The sequence below is a fragment of the Homalodisca vitripennis genome, chromosome 3 (assembly GCF_021130785.1).
Source record: "Homalodisca vitripennis isolate AUS2020 chromosome 3, UT_GWSS_2.1, whole genome shotgun sequence".
NCBI classification, from domain to species: domain Eukaryota; kingdom Metazoa; phylum Arthropoda; class Insecta; order Hemiptera; family Cicadellidae; genus Homalodisca; species Homalodisca vitripennis.
Window position 1 is genome coordinate 30,517,029 of NC_060209.1, and position 16,075 is coordinate 30,533,103.

Here is a 16,075-nt window from a genome sequence, read left to right on the forward strand (position 1 = left end):
CATAATTATTCTTTATAATAACATGTAAACAAAATTGCTTAAGTTACATGAAGTAACTCATGCAACTACTAATAATAATACTTAATAATATATTTCTTAATAAAAGATAAAGAAAAAAAACTAACAACGTAAAAAAGAAAATAATAGACCAAAAACACATTCAAGCTCTAACATATTGTCTGACGTCACACGCTGTGAGCACCACCCACCGTGACCCCTGTAGCCCACCAGTCCCTGACCCTCGCCCCGAAGCATACACAACCCTCAATACTTCTAATATCGTCAGGATGAGCGTTACAAAGGCAGTGAGCCTGAACAGTAAACAACCTATTAAAAATTGAAGTTTCAAGAATGATAGCTGGTGAAAAAATTATGAAACATGCTTATTGATGTCTAGGATTAAAATTAAATCTAATACGGTAATTCTGGCACGCTGCAATCTGTCCAATAGCTAAACAGTCAAATCACTGATCACGACGTCACATAAGTTAAATTGTGGAAATATAAGAGTCTTAACCAATATCACCTTAATATTGAATGGCAAAGCAAATAAAAAGCAAACTTCTATAAACAATGGATGCCAATAAAGACTTTGTTACAAATTATTGTAACATAGTTAGTCCATTTTAGGCTTGTATTCATAGTCAGTCCGAGATTCTTCAATTTATATTTTATTGGTAGTTTAGTTCATGACAGTTAAGTTTTATTTTCTGCGGGGTATCCCGATTAACCAGTCTCTAGTTATCTATAGTCATTGCTTGCGTCTTATTTTCATTCAGTTTCAGTCCATGTTGTTTAGCCCAAAAGTTAATTGCTTCCATATCCAAGTAATGACACAGAAGAGTCAAGTAAGAAGTAAACACCTGAGTAAATCATCAGGGTAAAAATAACTATTTGAATGGCTGGGCATGGTGTAAAACCGTGACAGAAGTGACGATTGTGAGTGACATAGCTGTTACAGAATTTATCAAAAGCTTATACAAATTATCCAAGCAACTGACTAATATGATTGCTGTGAAACAATGAAGAACTAAGTAAGGATCAGATTGCGGGAACTGTTTTGCTGGTTGATAAAGAAACTGCTACTCCCCTGGAAGGTTCACGTCTGGCTGGTTTATAACTTCCAGTTGAACCCACAGTGGGTACAGCAAACCGATGTGTCACTTAAATCTGGGCAACCTTATGGATGTCCAGGAGTGGCACATCACTAACCGCAAATGTTGAGGTTCTGAGGTGCAAGGGCAATTCGATAGATCTAGTCTACTGTAGGAGATAACAGTTGGAGTTGGTAGGGTTTGTTCCATAAGAGTCAAAGGTTCTTGCCAGCCTAGACAAGAGAGATGGACTCAGAGCTGGCTTCTCCTTCTTTTGAGAAGACATGACTTGAGATTAATGCCCTAAACTTTTCCTCATGAATCTCGACAGGAGGTGTTCCCAACTCTCAACCTTTCCCATTCAAAAAATCCTGTCACTATGGAAGTAGCACAAAGGTCCTTATAGGGCTAGGTGCAATTTTCTAAGCTTCTTGTCCTAAGAGAACAAAAAAAAAAGAAACCGTTAATGAATATTCTGATAACAACTAAGAGTAAACTGCCCGGGTATTACACATGGAACCAAGAAAGCCTTTGGTATTGCTCTACTCAATACATTAAACAGATCACATTTTCCACAAATTTGCAATTGAATATCATATTAAAGGAACTACCATAAATATTCAATGCAGATAAGAAAGAGAGCGGAGAAAAGAACCAAGTATTTACTGAGAATGTACCACTTACTTTAAGACCCACATTGCCGTACATATCAATGTAAGAGATGCAAGAACTGGTGCTTTGCCTGCCACTTGATAAATGTGGCTTGTAGCTTCGGGTCAGCGAGCAGGAACTTGTGTCCTCTCATCAGGTCCTGGGACACGAAGCACGTGCCAAGACCACTGTACAGAGTAGCGTACAGCAGGAACGGGTCATCCTGAGAGCTGAGGCAGAAACAAACTTCAAATATTGGTCCAATCCCTCGATATTAAAATCTGATAAGTTTGTAAGTTAAATACTGTATGGTGCTCACAAGTGGAGTTGCAGGAAGAATGTGCCCTCCACATGTCAGGGCTCCCTGTCAATGCTTTTCATGCATTTCTAAAAAACATTGCTCATGCTAGACCATGAATAATTTACTTAATTTTTTGAATAAAATAACAATATGGATTTAATTTGTCATTGCAATGAATAATTTGACAATATCTTTTCTTTAATTATACAAATTTTGTTTACATGGTATAATTAATAATATTGTTTCGGTCATTGTCCTTGTTTTAATATTTTTCTATTAGACAATTTTCATTTGTTAGTGATTCTAATGTATGTAATTAATTATTATATAATATTATTGTAAAATTGTTTAGTATACCCAGAAGGGATCACTTCTGGCTGGTTTATACCTCCCAGTTGAACCTGCTACTGGGCACAGCAAAAACCGATATGTCACTTAAATCTGGGCAACCTTATGGATGTCCCAGGAGCGGCACAACACTAACTGGAAATGTCGAGATTCTGAAGTGCAAGGGCAATTCGATAGGTCTAGTCTACTGCGGGAGATGACTGTTGGAGTTGGCAGGTTTGTTCCCTAACCTTAGAGGTTCTTGCTAGCCTCTAAGGCTAGAGACACACAGTCCCGGTTACCGGGATGCCGACCACCGGGTTGCCGGTAAACGGTTTGTTGTATGCTGGCCACACAGTCCCGGCGATAAACACCAAATTGTCTCTCAGTTAACCTTTGAGTGTTGTTCGGAACGAATCATGCTATCCAAAGTGAAGTTAGTTTGTTGTTTAGAGGCTCTAAATGAATTACCAAAACAACGAAATAGGGTACATTGGGTTCATCCATTCAATGTAGATGCTTAAAGCTGAAAAATGTTCCATAACGCTGGAATACCGTGGACACATTCTATAAATTTGTCTGTATCAAACATTATCGCAACTTTACACTACCCTCGACAGTAAAACACGATACACGATTACCAGCAGCACACCACAACAGCTACACCACTGACACACAGACTTGACTGGAATCGGGACCCGGCGGCCGGCACTGTGTGAGCACGCACGACAGATATCAAGTGTTTTGTATTGCCAACCCGATTTTCACCGGCTGCAGGGCTCCCGGTCGCCGGGTAGCATGCTTGCCGGCCGGTCTGGGACCGGCACGCTTTGTGCCGCACAGCACCGGCATTGTGTGTGCGCTCTTCAACAAACTACATGTTCTCATCAATCCCGGCCGGGATGCCGATCACCGGCATCCCGGTAACCGGGACTGTGTGTCCCTAGCCTAAGGTGTGCCACCCCCTACCTACTTTGACTGGAGAGGCTGGTTCAGAGTTCAGAACTGGCATCCCCTTCTTTCGAGGGGACATGACTTGAGATTAGTGCCCTACATTCTTCCTCGTGGGTCTCGACAGGAGGCGGCTCCTACCCCCAACCTTACCTATCCAGAATACTCTGGAGGCAGCGCAAAGGTCCTTACAAGACTAGGTGCAATTTATAAGCTTCTTGTCCTACAAGAGCAAAAAGCAATGTTTAGTATTATTAATTGTATTGCCACTTTTGTAGTTATGAATTTATTCATATGTTTAAACTACATGCACTAAAAAAGTATTGATAAACACAAACACGAAAGAGTTAGCCATCTTGTAATAGTTACCATAAATTAACAACTTTAGTTCAATAATAAGTATGTATTTAAATCGGCACTATACATGTTAAACGTACAGTAACTATCAATAAATTTCGATAATTACACTGTTAACAACGACTAAAATTACTAAAAACAATTTAAATTTGAATAGGGCGCGTGGACATAATGCGTACGAGTTGACATTAGGGTAGGCAGACTCTACGGTAGAAGGATTGGGAAAGTTCAATGGCGTATTTTTTGAATGGCTTGTTTGAGGAATTCGCTAGAATCTACCCCCTTGACTACACTAAACATAAGCTTTCCTACAGTAAGAACTGTATTCAACTCTTTAGCAAACTAACACTTCTGCTGCTCCGTACATATTATTTATCTTCCTATTGTACAAATTCAATTCACACATGTGGAATATGTGGATGAGATATATTTGGACTCATCCTCAAGCAAGATTGTCTACACACCTTGCCTACCAGAACTTGATATTATCAGTTCAGTTCACTGTTTGCCATCTTAACACCTCAAACTAAATAATATTTCTGTACCTTTTTCTAATCCGAAACTCAACTCTGATGCTTTATAAACCATTTATTGGTGACGATGCGACATTATCTGGACACAAGCTTAAAGCACATTTAAGTATTGAAATAATGTTCATTATAGGTTCAACAACATAGAGTCTATGCAATAAACAATTAGGTAGCCTATATATCTGTAGCTCACCTACATGGGATATCCTTATCTACGTCATGGATGTCTCATTTTGCTTATAAAATATGGGATATTAAGAACAATGTTATTACATTCAGACTTACAATAAAATGTATGGTTCATAACTAAACATCCTCAATTGCTGAGACATTATGTAGAATCCTTTGGCATTTATCAAGGACAATGTGGCCTTAAGTTGTCCACAAACAAAAACAGTGCATTATATTGGTTCCTTGATATTTTCTGCAGGTAACAAATCACAAAATTACTTACATATCCTCAGTGAGAAATACATGTGGCATTGTTGTATATATAGCTCATGTCTTCTGATGGCCACCTTTTCATGTGTTTTCTTCCAAGAATCAAAATTTTTGCTTTTTGGCAAGCAAAATGTTTCACCACTGATTTTAACTGAAAAAATTCACAATGCATTACTTTTTTATTTATGGTAATACTGCATGTTCCAATTATATTTCAAAACAAAACATACTCTGTTAAGTAAAATTACTTATAAAATTTATTTACTCATATTAAGTTAATATGACTACAGTTATATGGTTCAGTTTTAATATATTCAAATAAGTTTCAGTTAATAAACCATATAGAAAAAAAATACACTCCCCTACCAGAACAAAATAATTAAAAGTTCATTCAGTTAACATATCACGGTCATAATAACAATTTGATTCATGGCTTTATAAATGACCAAAGATTTCACATAACCTATTAAATTTAAAATAGGTTAACACTACAACTGGCAATTCAAATTTCCCTAAACAGCAGCCCTGATATAAGCTCTTTTAAAAGTTGATACAATGCATCCATTCTGGGCTAATTATTTTTCTTAATATATATTTTTTGTCGTTAGATGTAGATTTCTTCTTCTTCTTCTATTGGGTGGCCTATGCACTTATACCTCAAGTGCCTTTTGCGCACCCTGGAAGCACACCATGAGGCCGCCAAAAACAACCTATCAGAACCTGGGGAAATTTACCACCCTTGTCCAAACTACCAAAGATGGCAAACCGCTCACTTGTTATCGTAGGACAATATTAAAGAGCAGGTTTTCAGCAGTTTTCTCTTACTCGTCACACATTCTACAGAGCACATTATCCAAAAAGATACTGACTCTGTGAATATGCTTCCTCAGGTAACCATGTCCAATAATCAGATCCACAACCCGAGAAGACACCAATATACTTAGTGAAAGAAGGTCAGACACCATCCTAGGGGAAGGCAATTATAGAACCTTTCTGCTCATTCTTAGACCTGGATGCAGCCTCCGTCTTCTTTCATGTTCAGTGTGAACCCATTTTGAGACAGCCCAAAAGGATTTATACCTAGAAATGCCACTCAACGAGACGCTGTGCCCAAGTTGGTCAGGGCATGAGCTCTTTCGTTCCCAGGGGAAGAAACGACTTGATAGTAATCCCAGACAAGTTTGGAGTTGAACACACTAGAGTCCAACGCCTTCAGTGCAGTCTAGCAAGATATAGATTTAGATATGATTGTATTATTTATTTTTTTTAACAATAATTTTACTGCTTTGTGTTTTTTCACAAAATACATTTTTTTTAACCAATACACCTCTAGTAGAAAACTCCAAGGCTTGTATAAACAAAGCAGTACAGTATGCACTATTATACTATTAGCCTCTGGCCAGTGTTCAGTGGTTGGCCAGTCAGTGCAGACCTATTGTGACCTGCATTGTTTGGTTCAGTTTCAATAATTCGTGTTTTTCTTTTATTAAGTGCATGTTTTATAGAGAATTTTAATTTCTTTATTTTTGTTCCTGACTTATTCATATCACAACACCCTGGAATGATTTGTTTATTTTGACCTAGGTTGTTGAGTAGAATAGTTTATTCAGCACAAAATATCTCAAGCAAATTATCAATAACAAACAGTAAACGAAAGGCTAAATTAGTTACTATTGGTACAATTATTTTTAAAAACGTACAAAAAAATATAATTCTTACACTAAATGTTTTTTAAAATATACCAACATTTATAGATTTATATTCATTACAAAACAATTAATTAAGTAATAAAAATTTATTAATTTTTTATATACTTGAAAAGTGGTCGGATGTACCTAAATTTGTTACTATAGGTATGATTATATTAAAAACTTAAAATAAAAGAAACTAAATTTTGATATGGAAATATTTCTCTGATTATATTAATTTTACAATAAATAAATAATAATTTTGAACTTTTGCTGAAAATATTGGCTTAGTTGAGGTTTTAGAAAGCAATAAAATGAAAACCTATATATCACTGTCAAGGCCTAGGTTGTTTGAGTTTGGCAGGTCAACAAGTTCCTTAATGTGAAAAATCTGCCTACAATTTTGGGTCATTATTGAAATGAGAGCCTAAAACAGTTATAACCCAATATAAAAAAACCATACCCCTGATATATCAATAATATTGTACCTCTCAAACACTTTCACTGCACTGCACAAAATACGCTAGATTGAACTAGGCTTATTAATTACTCGTATAACATATCACATTTAAAAGAAACTACAGATTGATTTAAAAAGATTCATAGTAAACTCATTTAAAACTAATTAATAATATCTCGTGAAACGGATATCTTTTGTGACTAAATCTAAAGACCAAAACAGACAGCCACTGGCTTCAAAATGGGTAGATGATGACGATTGTTCTGTGACATCACTATGACATCGCTGTTGCTCATCATCATCATCATCATCTGACGTTTCCGTTATCACGGGTCGTCGTACACAGCCTCCTTCACTTTTGGCTGTCATTCCAGGTCTCCTCTTCCTCCACCTGCATTTTCTGTAGTCCCCTTCTCTCTATGTCTTTCCACACTTGATCCTCCCTATGTCCTTTCCTCGGTCTTCCTCTTGGTCTTCTTCCTCTTTCCTCCTTCTCCAGTGCTATTCTAGACATTCTATTATCTCCCATCCTCTTCACATGCCCCATCCACTGTATTCTTCTTCTTTCCATTGTCTCTTGCAGTGAAAACTACCTTCAATCTTTCTCGTGTTATATTTCGTTCCTTATTCTATCTCTTCTTGTAGTCTTCTCTATCCCTCTTAAAAATCTCATCTCTGCAGCTTGCAATCTGCTTAAATCATTTTTAGTCCACGTCCACGTCTCTGCTCCATATAATAAAATTGGTTGGAAATAAGATTTATACATCAATTACTTTTGATTCTTTCCCAATGTTCCAACCTCCACACATCGCTGTTGCTAAAACAGCAAAACAAATTTCACTAATGAAATTAGCAATTCTTTTTGTTCGAAACGGTATATAAATAGTAGTGGTAGTGTTGGCTTATGTACTGTTTAAACTGCCAAAAACAGGTGCGTGTCAGATTTACAAATTATAATGCAGATTGTTACTTGGGAATCGATCCAGATCAACATTATGATGTTCATTGCCAGGTCCAGGGTTAATCCTATGACCTCAGGGTATTGAGCGGCCAGGTGAGCCAGTTGCGCTGAGTTTTTTCAGGCAAACTCACTCAGACGGCATGGTACAATACCACAATCGTTTTATTCATCTTTGGCAATGACAAGAAGCCATACATTTTCTAGATATTTGTTGTATTTGTACATTATTTTCTTGTGTATATTGATTAGTATATAAATAAGACAGTTTATTCTACAATTGTTTTAAGGGGAGCAGGCCACTTTTAATATCCCTATCTCCGCCATGTTAACTTATGTACCTATTACTTAAAAACTATAATAGATACAGAATTGAAACTTTGCATGTACATACATACACCCTTTTTACATCTTTACACCAGAGGATTTTGGAAAATATACTTTACTTTTATATTTATGATTTTTGTATTTTTTATATTGTTAAAAAAGCCTAAAAAATAACTTTGAACATTTTTTTGTTTTTTTTTTAAGTGATATTTTTACAAACCCTTTGGTATAAAGTTGTATTACGATAGCTTAAAGTTGTGTAAACAATTTCATGTCTTTACTATTAACGGTTACTGAGTTTACAGGTACATATACATGAAAAATTATAGTTTCGGAAAATGAAGAAAATGTTGAAAAGTAACACTTAAAAAGTTGTAATGAACAGGTAAATAAAACTATACTGCCTGACTGAAGCTTCTCTATTGCATATTTATTCATTATTCTTATCTTTTACAGTTGTTTTCTTTGCTGATATACCTCTTGTAAAGCTTTTCACACTGAATAATAACGATTTGTTTCTTGTAAATACAAACACCACCACAAAAACTGTAAAAACAAAACAAAAATACAGCTGTCAAAATTCAGCTGTCAAAAGAGCCGTGGTGTTCAGTGCCTCTAAAATACATGTAGCAGTTCCATTGAAGTAGTACTATAACAAGTAAATAATAGTACTGGTGTAAGAGAAACGCACAAATCGGTTGCGTCGCGCTCAGTTCTTGATTGTGAGGATTGAAGTGTGCGTGCAAAACCGTTTAGAAAATATTTTTTTAAAGCTAAATTATCAAAAGAAAACATATACATGCTATATACCATTGTAAAGAGGAAAATTTCAGGCTATTTAAAAACTGAAAAAACCAAAAAACCAAAGAAATTGAGTATTAAGTGGTCTGCTCCCCTTAATACAGACACATGAAATGAAAATAATTATGTTCAAGTAATCTATTGATAAATCTTGATGTTATTAAATATTGAAAAATGCCTTTATTAAAGAGGCAGAGTTAGGACTATCAAGCCCTCTCTACCACTCACCCTCATATAGTATACAGTAAATTTACAATAGTTTAAGACCTACATTATTTTACAAAAACAACAAAGACGCTTTAATCGTGCATAAAAGTAATTATAAAACAAAGTTTTGTACAGTATAACTTTTTAGAAAAAAAAACGAGAAATTGTTTAGTTCATGTTAATCTGCAAAAACATGACACTACACATAAAGTAACGTTGCACCTCTTGCATGAGATTCACAATCCATTTTTCGCATTGTAAGCTTACATCACCCGATCTCTTGGTCAACTACAACAAACGTCAGACAACTGAATATTGTGGCTAAGTAGCCGACGTGACTTTGCCAGAGCGCTGACGACAAACGAAATCAATGACGAGCGTTCCAACAAACAGGAGGTCAATTCAGTGCTGCCAGTAACAACATGAAATGAAATACAATCTTATTAGTAAAGGTAACCACCCAGTAAAGACCATTCCAAGTTATCTGTCCGATATTTCCAGAAAAAGAACTGCCCTTATCAGTAAAGTGTGGTATCACTTAGACCAAGTAACCAGCACGTGGCTCGATATCCAGCCACAGACTGCTCGGCACGTAACCAGTACGAGTGTCTACCGAATTTGATAAAAATCGAATAATCTTTTTGGTGTATAATATAGTTTCAGCTGTAATTTACCCTAATTAAAATTCAATATTCAATAACTGTTGAACAAGATGTTATTAGACATTAAACATGTACCACTTTATTTAAAATCTAACGAGATATAATTGTTGAGATTTCATCCAAATTGGACTATTGAGATTCTTTAATAAAACGGCTAAGGTTTTAGTGTTGGTAAGTGTATTAAATTATCTACTTTGTTGTTTTGTTAACAATTGCATAGTCATTTTCAGTCTGAAATGTTACCTGGAATGCAAACGTACTAGGAGATCTTCTGCTTTTAGGAACTTTCAGTGCAATGTTCAAGCCATCTAGAACAATATCGTATGGAGCAGTTTTTTCTAAAAATGTTAGGAATTCATTAAACTCTTCAGGTTTGGTCTTCTGAAAAAATATCTTTTCCAATAAGAACTGGATTAAGAAATGCTTCCTTTCAATTGGTTATAATCTTCTGGACTAACTGAAGCTTGATCTAATTTTGCATGACAACTCTTGCATTTCTCCCCTGTAAAAAAATACAAAAAGTGAATATTTTTTATTTACAGCAGTTTTAATGTGTAGTAGACACGAATGCATGAATGATTATTGGAGATTTATCAGTGATTTAGAAGTTTTCTTAACCCCTTGACTGCTGTAAACGTACATATACGTTTTTTTCGTCCGCGGAGCCCTCACTGCTACGCCCGTAAATGTACGGAACACGATGTATCTCTTTGTTGTAGTCCAACTACTACTGAACAAAGGGCGCCCACACCATCTAGCGGGGGCCTTCAATATGGAAATTATCTGGACACTATTCTCTTGTTTGAGGTTGGTGCTTTGGGCCTTACCTCGATATTTTTTATATTTTCAAACTACCACAAAACCACGTGCAATTTTCTGAGTTCTGAATAAGTTTTGTCCAAATGGTCAGTCAACAGAAGTGGTTCCTTAGTCTTGTGCTTTTTATGTGTTTTCGGACTTATTTGAGGTGTTTTATTTATATAGTGTTTATATTTATATAAATATAAATTACTAGTATAGTATTAACTACTGGAAAAAACATAATTTTGTTGTTGTTGGATAAATTAGACTACCATTATGATGATCGTGCTCAATGTAGAAATTGTGCTTACGCCGAACTACTCGATGGTATAAGAAGCTTTTTTTCCATTTTTATTGGATATGTCTATATTAAATGCACATGCACCATATTAACCTTTGTCAAACAGGCAGAAAAAACCAACGTTGCAGCAGTTACCACCTAGAGCTTGTTCGCCAAATAATGCGTTGATAATTTAGGAACCACGGACAAAACAGAAAGGGTGGCCCGACCCCTCCTGTGGGATGATAATTTTTCAAAAAAAAAAAAAATGCGATCTAACACAGGCGTCATTTTCCATCTTCTTGTTTAACCATCCACGGAAAAAAAAAAGGAAAAATCGCATCAACGTATTTGTCACGTTTGGTAAAAACACAAAACAAGGAGGAACAAGAAAACGCCCGCGAAATCGCGCTACCAGTTGCGCTGAATGCGATGTTGGTGCTGTGTGTTGAGTGCGACGTGGTTTTGCACTATTCCACGAACTCAAAAAATTATTCGAATAATAACTCAAAGAGCTTTACAAAGATGTTAAATACAAAACAAATGTTCTATAAATAAATACGTTTCTTTTCATTGTGGAGTATTATTTTTCACTTGCTAAAGAATTATAAACAGATAATTTCCTACCCATCTCTTAGTTCCTATCAACCCCCCTCCCCCCCACCATCCCAATTTATATAAAATAATACGGGTTTCCCCCTAATTACTCCTTCATTGTATTTCTGGAAACTGGCCCTCTAAATATAATAAGTACTCAGAGTGCAGTGTATAATATTGTTTTATGCCAATAAAATTGGATTAACATTAATTTTCGGTTGCAAGTGGCCAAAAAAACTCCCCCGCAGTGAGGTGATGTCAAGTACTGCAAGAGTAATCACAGCATTCAAGGGGTTATACTAATTTTTTCCCCCCACCCCCCCCCCCCCCCACCCCCCCCCCCCCCCACCCCCCCCCCCCCCCACCCCCCCCCCCCCCCACCCCCCCCCCCCCCCACCCCCCCCCCCCATTAATCTGCTATATACCAAAATCAGTCGATTTACAAAAATGACTGTAACCAACAGTGCTATGAATATTACCTTAAAGCAACTATTCAAAGATAAATATAATAGCAATCGTTAGCACACGTATAATTCGGCTCGTAAATTTAATGTCACTCAATCACCACTCCGAGATTGTGTACAAATAAATATTCGTTGTGGCTAAATCATTCAGTCAAACGTAAATTTATATTAAATAAAGATGATAAACACTCGTAGACGTTACAATTTGGTCGCTTAGCTGTGGTACTAGCAACAAAATAATTAACTACTAATTAATTAAACTCAACCAAGACGTCACCCTTCGGCAATTGTTTTGATAAGAGTCTTTTTCCCATTTCCTTACTGTACTTGGCTCATTATCATCTACTATGTCAAAATCTATTGCAAAAAACTTGTGTCTTTTTATATCACCAACGAATCGGCTTCTTACAGCACAACAATACATTTTCAAAGTTTATTTAAAAACAAACTATTATACACTTTAACAAATTGTTGAGAACTTTGGAACTTTTAGTCTGTAATTGAGCGAAGCAATCTGGTGTATTCCATGTGTTTTGAATGAGATAATTCTCATTACAATCCATTGTGATTCAAATTTTTTTCTTGTTTCTATGCTGAAGGTCAAAATAAATTACACCAAAGTCGTGAAAACCGGTTACACAGTTTTTCTCTTCGTATTGTCTGACCGGAAGGACACTGGCTAATACATAGGTATTATGATCTGGAAGTTCCCATCAGTTTCAGGTTTTAATTGTTGACGCCAACACTGTGATTCAATTGATCAATTTATGTGTGATTAGTATCACTGATCATATTAATTTGCGCCAGATACTCGAACGCATATACTTGTATTTATATTTTTTAATCTAAAGTGATGTATGTATTTAATTTTTATGGCTGACGTGCGTCAATACCATTCAATGATACCATTCAATAATTTACATGTGGTTAGTATTACTCATCATATTAATTTGCACAACATTATCATTCAATAGTATACCCTTATGTTTGATCTTTTTTCTAATCTAAATTGGTTTATGTAATTAATTTTTATCACTGACGCAGTTGTGATACAATTGACTAATTTTACGTGTGATTAATATTAAATATTATATTAGTTTGCTCCACATTATCGCTTAAATAAAAATTCTTGTATTTGGATTTTTCCAAATCTATATTGATGTATGTGTAATGTATGTATTTAATAATCCTTAATAGCTGTTGTTTTCATTTCAATTAATATTGAAGAAAATAATGATTATTATTGTATATACGATTGTGACACCAAGGAATAATATTTACGATTTGTTTTTCTCTTATGGAAATAGAGATATAATATATGATATGTGTACTTATCAGAGATATATATATTTCCAAATTTTATTTTGGAGGAAAGAATAAAAATATAATATTTATTTGAACTTTCAGGATTATTTCAAATACACCGAGAAGAACTACACATATGATACTATATTTTGGGTATTCCATTAGATTTTACATCCACAATAGCCTATGTCTCACTTTAGAATACTTAATATTTCAATATTTCGTTAAGTTTTGAATTGTATGAAGCAATAACGGTTAGTGATATTTGTTTGTGATTTTATCAATTAAAAGTTATCTTATACAATTAGCGAAAGTCGTTATGTCATACTAATAACACATATTTAAGTGGTTTTACATAGATATAATTTTCTAGACGAGTATTGAACGATACTTTTCATCACAATACAAAACAAAATCATATGAAATCTTTTAAAAGATTATCTGACATTTCATAGTCTAATTCTTCCAATAGGGAAACGCAAAAATAATGTATAATTAATTTTGGTGTTAAAATCAGTTCTTAGAACATATTGCACTATCAAAACGAATAATGGTATTTCAATTGCTTATAAAGGGAAAGAGATGTTTACATAGGGAAAGTAATGCTTTGGAGAGGGAAAATCAGCTGATTTAGCTACAAGCGAAACGATCACTTTCGCAAATCTCGTCTGTATTAGAAAGTAGTTCATTATCATACAGATTGATGAAAACAATTATCTTTTGAATATTTTCGCTAAGTTCGTTAACCAGTTGCGTACGCAGATTTTCAGTCCAATGTGGGGACCGTTCAGTTTTTTTTATTCGCACCTTTATTTATGAGCCTAAAGGGAAAGTAAACATTGGTTTAAAATGTATATAATATTTCTTAAAGATTTTCTCACAAACAATTTTGTTCTATCTAGAACGATTAGAGAGATATCGCAAAACAAAAATGGATGCTGTATATATCTCAGGTAAGTTCACTGCCCAGTTTGGTACAGCATTTCTTAAAAAAAGCACGGCTTTGAAAAATTATAACTCCATTATTTGTCGAGTTAGGAAAAATCTTTATTTCAAAATTTGTTCTAAAATAAAAGGTACTGCTATTTAGGTTTTGCCAAAAATTAAATACACATCCTCCGAGGACGAAAATATTGGTAATAACCGTAAATAACAAAGCAGATAATATTGCATATTCTTAGCATGCAAGGAAGACATATGATCTGCGTATATGAAAGCTGAAAACAAAATATCCCACACTTGCCAAATCGGACCTACATATTTACACGCAATAAGTTGAAAAGATCAACTACGTTCTGAAACTTTTAATCTTTTACTACATATTTTTATGTCAATATAGAAAGTTTAGACTATAAAAGTTCAAAATAATAGGAATATTTTCAAGAATTATATATATTTTAAAAATTAGTAAAGCCCATATCAAACAAAGAACATAGAGGTATTATTGTTAATACTTATGAAAAAAAAATATGTAATTGGGATTTAATAATGTGAGCTAAGACAAGAAATTTTGTATAATATTTGATAATATCATAACAGTTAAATCCACCTCATCGACACATTTCTAAACTAGGTGTACTATCAGTTACATAATTACAAAATTCTACCCCATGTAAAATATTTTGTACGATTTTCAAAACCGATATTAAAAATATTTCTTACGATATCAAACTGAATGTGTTGCATGCCATTAAAAATCAAATGTATTATTTCACAATACAGTATCCAAAAATTATTTTTAACAATTTTGGAAATCATAAAAGAATGCTAGCTTCTAAATAAAAATAATTTATAATATAAAACAAACCGTATTTCCTCGGTAGCTGAAATAATATTTTGTATATTTTTTTTAATGCTACATAGAAGGACTGAAAGTTAGATTACCCGTAACTTTCAAGCAGTGATGTTATTAGTTACTCAGGATTTGTTCATAAAGTATTGAGACTGGATAACGCATGTACAGTAGGTACTTACGTGGGCGATGGCGATGAAGGCCAGAAGCACGGCGAAGAGTAGTCCTTGGCTGCCCATGGTGAAGTCTGCAGTCAGAGTTCAGGTGGCGGTTTATATATCCACGGCCAAGGTCATGGACCGGCAGTGGCCGGCCCCAGGATCATTATATTGGATCAATTCGTCCTCCGTAATCGTCAATACGAATTTCTGCATTATATAACACTTCCAATGTTATAGCTTTGTGGGAAGAGATATATAGCTACCATTAAATAATTAAACTTACATATATTTAACTTACCTTTCCCTAGTTAAACGGAAGAAATTGACTGTCACTTGGAAATGCTAAATAGAAGATGCATTGTTTTTTACACGTTAAATTACACAACGCTGGTGGAATGATAGATAACTCCCAATATTAGTCAACGATACTCGTATGACTTCCAATTATTTATAAAATCCATCATCTTGAAGACAAAAGTCCTTATAAGAATATTAATTAGTTTCTAAAAACGTGGACTTGATATAGGTACAATCAATCTTAAATTATGTCGGTAATCATATTCAATTATGACGATTTATGCTTCTAAAACTTCTATCGTGAAACATTTAGGGTTATCAAAAACTAGAAGAATAGATATTGCTTGAAACTACTTGGGAATTTGATGAAAAGTCTCAATTTTAATGTGATTTTTGAAATATTAGAGAAATATTTCTCACAAATGCGAATGGCCGCCATCTTGAACATTTTATTGCGCAAGACTAGTTAAAAACTCATCATCAAAGCTATGTGCAAATACTGTTTTGTACTAATCTGGATCTATTACCAATTGCGGTAGTTATGGTGTTCAAAAGCCCGCGTTATATTACGTTATTCCATACATGAAGGGGGAATAAAACGTATGAATACCTCATATTCATAT

At 34.7% G+C, this 16,075-nt stretch overlaps 1 protein-coding gene across 1 annotated transcript in view; it reads right to left on the minus strand.

The window, feature by feature from the left end:
* LOC124356748 (general odorant-binding protein 19d-like) overlaps nucleotides 1-15,305 on the minus strand; it is an 87,909-nt gene extending 72,604 nt beyond the window's left edge. Inside the window, exon 1 of the mRNA XM_046807932.1 lies at nucleotides 15,177-15,305. Within this exon, the coding sequence (XP_046663888.1) occupies nucleotides 15,177-15,233 (57 nt within the window). The 5' untranslated portion in view covers nucleotides 15,234-15,305. The remainder of the gene's footprint in view (nucleotides 1-15,176) is intronic.
* Between the last annotated feature and the right edge of the window lie 770 nt (nucleotides 15,306-16,075).